The sequence below is a fragment of the Austrofundulus limnaeus genome, unplaced genomic scaffold, assembly GCF_001266775.1.
Source record: "Austrofundulus limnaeus strain Quisiro unplaced genomic scaffold, Austrofundulus_limnaeus-1.0 Scaffold1228, whole genome shotgun sequence".
Classification (NCBI taxonomy): Eukaryota; Metazoa; Chordata; class Actinopteri; order Cyprinodontiformes; family Rivulidae; genus Austrofundulus; species Austrofundulus limnaeus.
In genome coordinates, this window is record NW_013953630.1 from 10707 (window position 1) to 15659 (window position 4953).

The window sequence follows — 4953 nt, forward strand, 5'->3', positions numbered from 1 at the left end:
CATCCAGAGTTTTGCGTGGATAATGACGTACGCGAGGTTTTTGTGCGTACGCACCGTTGATACATGAGGCCCCTGGTCTTTTGAGGTGGCGTTCCYTTGAGAGGTCATAAAGAACATCTTACCTGCTGCAAACCTTTGAACAAGTCCTCACGCCAGGCTAACAGCTAGTCTGAGCCGCATTTCAGACACTGTTTTATAAACCTTTACATCGTAAGCAGTTTTAAAATAAACGTCTATTTTTGTAGAATTTTGTGGTTATTTACAATGTTAGCAGCAGAAGCAGCTAGCTGTAGCACTCACAGTGCAGCCCGAGGCATTTCCTGTAAGAGTATTTTAATATTTCTGTTGAAATAACCGTGTGACGCTAAATTGAAAGCAGTGGAATTTTATTTTATTTTTTTCAAACTAGCCTCGTTATGAGCTATGAAATATAAAAGATTGTTTTAAGATCTCTGGTCCAGTCCCTCCAAGACTAACTGTTAGCTTTCCAGTCCAGTCAGAATTAAACTTTTAGTCTGAACAATCTACAGCAGGTAAGATATTCATTTTTCACAACCTCTTCATAGAAAACCACTTCAAAAGGTCTGAACTGAAGATGCACCGAACCATCGGCCTGAAATCGGTACTGGCTGAACAAATCTGAAAAATCTGATTTTTTTTTTCTCCGATTTTTGAACGCTTAGTACTGAAAAATCTGATATTTTCCTTGGTCCATAAACGCACGATCAACACAGCACACTGAAACAAACATGATGCTTAAACTTTTACCATAATGCACTTTTAATTAGTTATTTTTAATTGGTTTAATTTAATTTAAGAACAAGTTAAACAGAACCTTTTACTTTTTTATTTTATTTTTTTCTTTGTCTTTCAGGCTAGTTTAGTCTAGTTTTAGTCATTAGGAGCTAATTCAAAATACGTTTGTAGATTACATTTAATCTTAAAACAATAATGTGACGTTCAACAAATATATTTTAAATGTCCTTTTTAAAACTTTCTAATGCAACTTAGCGATTCCTTCAGTCCAGTATCTTTTAAATCATTCCGGTATTAGACCCGCTTTGGTCCTGATGTCCCAAAGTCCACTGAGTCGTCCACTGCCAGAACAGAACCGCCACCGGCTTCAGTCCTCATCTCTGCTGGAATAACAAGGATCGCCAACGGCATACCATTAAAATAAATACATTGATTTAGTACAGGGGTCTGAAACCTCTGGCTCGAGGGCCACATGTGGCCCTTTGAAGCTTTGACCAAAACTAACATGAGATTAATTGTTTGGCTTTTAAACTCTATACAGAAAAAGCTAATTTTAGCAACTTTCCTGTCAGTTTGTTTGCAGATCAATGCTCCTAATAAAATAGTGAAACATGTTGATTAGATCATTTTAATAATCCAACCTCCAGCTTTAAACTTTGATCTTTCTCTTAACTCCATCAGGGTAACCTTTTGTGATCCATCGTATCGAAATGAGGTCAAATTTGGTCAAAATGACATTTTCAGATTTATGGATTTAAAGGGATCCATGATTAGTTGTAACATAAAACTTTATTTGATAAACATTTATTTTAACTGTAAAYTAAAGACTGTAAAAATACTGTAGGCTGTTTAGTTTTGTAAATTTTTTAAAATATATTTTAACACAGACGGGGCCATTTTATTTACATGCAAAGCATTCTGGGTAAATGATGACATCAACTAGGTCATCGGTGCGAGGCTGCTAGCGAGCTATATCCACCCTGAAGGTTAATCTTGGACAATATCTGATGATCGACTCTTTAAATGAAACCAGAGAGCGTTGACAGAGAGGAGAAGGTAGAAATGACTCAGTCTGTAACTGAAAATATGGATGGAGGACAACAGAGCTGCTTCATGGAAGAAGAACCTRAGCTTAGCCTGTTAGCCTTTGTGCTAGCGCACATGCTATAATAGCTCGGCACTAGCGTGACAAACAAGCTAAACTGAGGTCCTCCATCCATATTTTCAATTGCAGGCTGAGTCATTTTTGCATTCCCCTCTCTGTCATGTGGATGGAGGACCTCAGTGACGAGAGGAGAATGTGTAGCGCTGAGCTAATACATATATGGTGATTGCGTTGGGGCTAATGCTAAAGCTAACAGGCTAAGCTGAGGTTCTTCTTCCATGAAGCAGCTCTGTTGTCCTCCATCCATATTTTCAGTTCCAGGCTGAGTCATTTCTACCTTCTCCTCTCTGTCAACGCTCTCTGGTTTCATTTAAAAGAGTCGATCATCAGATACTGTCCAAGATTAACCTTCAGGGTGGATATAGCTCGCTAGCAGTCTCGCACCGTGGACCTAGTTGATGTCATCATTTACCCAGAATGCTTTGCATGTAAATAAAATGGCCCCGTCCGTGTAATATATTTTTAAACTTTTAGTTTAAAAATGATAAAAACTGAACATCCTACAGTATTTTTACAGTCTTTATTTTACAGTTAAATTATATGTTTATCATATAAAGTCTAATGTTACAACTAATAGGGGATCCCTTTAAAAGCTACATTTTGATACCTGGATCATTCTGAAATCATAAGCTTATCCAGAGGTAAGACTTAATTTATCTTGTTTGTTACGATAATACATTACTGTTTGGTCTGAATGCTAATTTTATGTAAGTTTATTGAGTAGTTTTTGATGTTAATATAAAGAGTAAACCTCAAATATTACTTGTATACTAAGATTTCCCAGTTGGAAAGAAACAAAAACATTGTTAGCTCACAGGGAAAAATTCAAAATTTTAAGGCGTTTTTCCTCAAAATCAGATTTTTTGTTGCTACTGCCCAAATAGAAYATGCTTCCAAAAAGTTTCCATTTTATTTGTGAGCCGAAGAGCCGAAGCTCGCAGACCCCTGGTCTAAGTCAAGTTGGCGAGTATTTATTATAATTGTTAAATAAGATGCCAGTATGGGTTCTGATTGTAAATAACATTCACAGCTCATAGTTTATTCATGCAGATAAGAGTCTCCCTGTGTGAACTGAGTAGCTCCGTATTTAATTGCTGTAAAAGTTTATATGTTTTTAGCAGTTCGAGAACAAAAGACTCCCTCGTTGTTTTGATTTCTGTGTGAACATCTTTGTGGGAATAATAGTGATTGTAACTCATTACTTCGTGTTGCTTCATCCCAGTACTTAATGTTGGTCTGCGTGTTAAGATCAGACGTTTTTTTTTTTTTTTTTCCGGGAGTTGAACCATCTTTGAGCTCGGAAGGTTTTTTTTTTTTTTTTGTCTGTGTTCGGCTCTGGCTGCAGCTGCTGTCCGATGCAGTGCTGTGATCTGTTGTTGTAATGCTGTGCCTTGCTTTGTTGTAAAAGCTCCCCTCAGATCATGAAGCATAAATTAGTGGCCACCGTCGTTGCTTTGCCAAAATATAACCACAAGTGTTGTCGTGTAGGTTTAAAGTTGAGTATTTTGCACTTTAATTGATATTTAAACAAATTCTAATCCAGCAAATTAGACAATATATTTAGTAGGGATGCACCGATATGAAAATTTCAGCCGATATCGATATCCGATATAATTATTGGTGTTATGGCCGATAACCGATATTTACCGATAGTACACAAACATGCAAATTATATTATACATATACACAAAAACACACTTGGGTCTTTTTTTGATACTGTAAATAAACAACCAGACCTCTGACAATGGCTCTACTTCTGTTAATCCTGGCTGCGCAGCATCAATATCACTATCATGATCAAACAGATGCTGCTCAACCAACCATCTCCCCTCCCAAAACAGAAACACAAAGCTWAAAAGTGGGAAATCAATATCGGACATTAATATCGGCCCGTTTTACATATCGGACCGATACCGATATTCTAAAAAATGACCAATATCGGCCGATACCGATATCAATACCGATATATCGTGCATCCCTAATATTTAGAATAATTTATGGCTAAAATCAGAAGTAATTATTAGGGTAAAAGGAGTGGTTTTGTGCTCATTGGACAAACCCAAATCTTGTTTCTGCTGCTTTAAACCCTGAGGGGAACCTGTCCGGTGCCCTCAGCATACTGTCTCTTTCTTCTGTCTCTTGTCAGTTTAAACGTTCTGTCTCGCTGTCTTTATGCCTTATTCTTTTTAGCAGAATTGTGTCGTTTCTTTCAACATGATGCTAACCTCTTTAACATCAGACTGCAGATCAGTGTTTGTCTTTGTATCAGTCAGTAAACGTCATCTTTTCTTGAAAGTCCTGCTGTCGTTACCCGCCTTTTGTTCTGTTTGACTTCTGGAATAAAAACTAACCCTTTGTGAAGCTGTGAGTCTTGTGCTTTCATTTGTCTGTGCGAGACCTTCGTACCCCTGCAGGAGAGAGAGGTTTTTCTCGGATTAATCTAACGTGAAATATGTTCAGTGCTCCTGGATTTATGTGCCTTCATGTTGTTGACAGGAGTCAGCGGACCAGATTTTAAAGCTGGACCCAGTTCATCCAGCTGGTCCAGGACTCCTTTCCCCGCTCGCCCTGAGCGRGCAGGTCGAGGCTGCAGATCTTTTACGGTCACAAACAAAGAGGTCAGCTGGTTCCACTCACAGAGCATGCCTTTCTGTCCAGTTTCTCTTTCAGGTTTGATTTCTGACGCCCTCATGTGTCCACAGGCCGCTAAAGACTCGGGGCCTGAACATATCTTGTCATCCATCAAATTTAGCAAGTAAGTTCAGCCTTTTTTGAGGTTATTTAGCTTAAAAAAAACATGTTAGCTTTATGTCCTGATGCACAGGACCGGATTAACACTTTGCTGTACCCTGGGCAACAATGCCCCATCATCACGACCCCAGGATTACAATAGTCTGGCAAAATACAGAGTAGATTATTGCAATATATAGTAAATATACTCAATAAGAAAAAAATTGTATAGGTCTTCTGGACGGGTTCTTCTCTAATGAAACGTTTCGTCTCTCCTCCAAGAGACTTCTTCAGTCTGAGAG

General features: G+C 38.2%; 1 protein-coding gene across 4 annotated transcripts in view; it reads left to right on the forward strand.

Annotated features, from left to right (window-relative positions):
- agbl5 (AGBL carboxypeptidase 5) overlaps window positions 1–4953 on the forward strand; it is an 18560-nt gene that overhangs the window by 10408 nt on the left and 3199 nt on the right. For 3 of the 4 annotated variants that reach the window (XM_014031332.1, XM_014031334.1, XM_014031333.1), the window contains 2 exons: window positions 4418–4539; window positions 4624–4676. In XM_014031332.1, coding sequence (XP_013886786.1) covers window positions 4418–4539; window positions 4624–4676 — 175 coding nt within the window. Of the gene's footprint in view, window positions 1–4417; window positions 4540–4579; window positions 4677–4953 lie in introns of all 4 variants that reach the window. The other variant, XM_014031335.1, reaches the window with a different exon arrangement.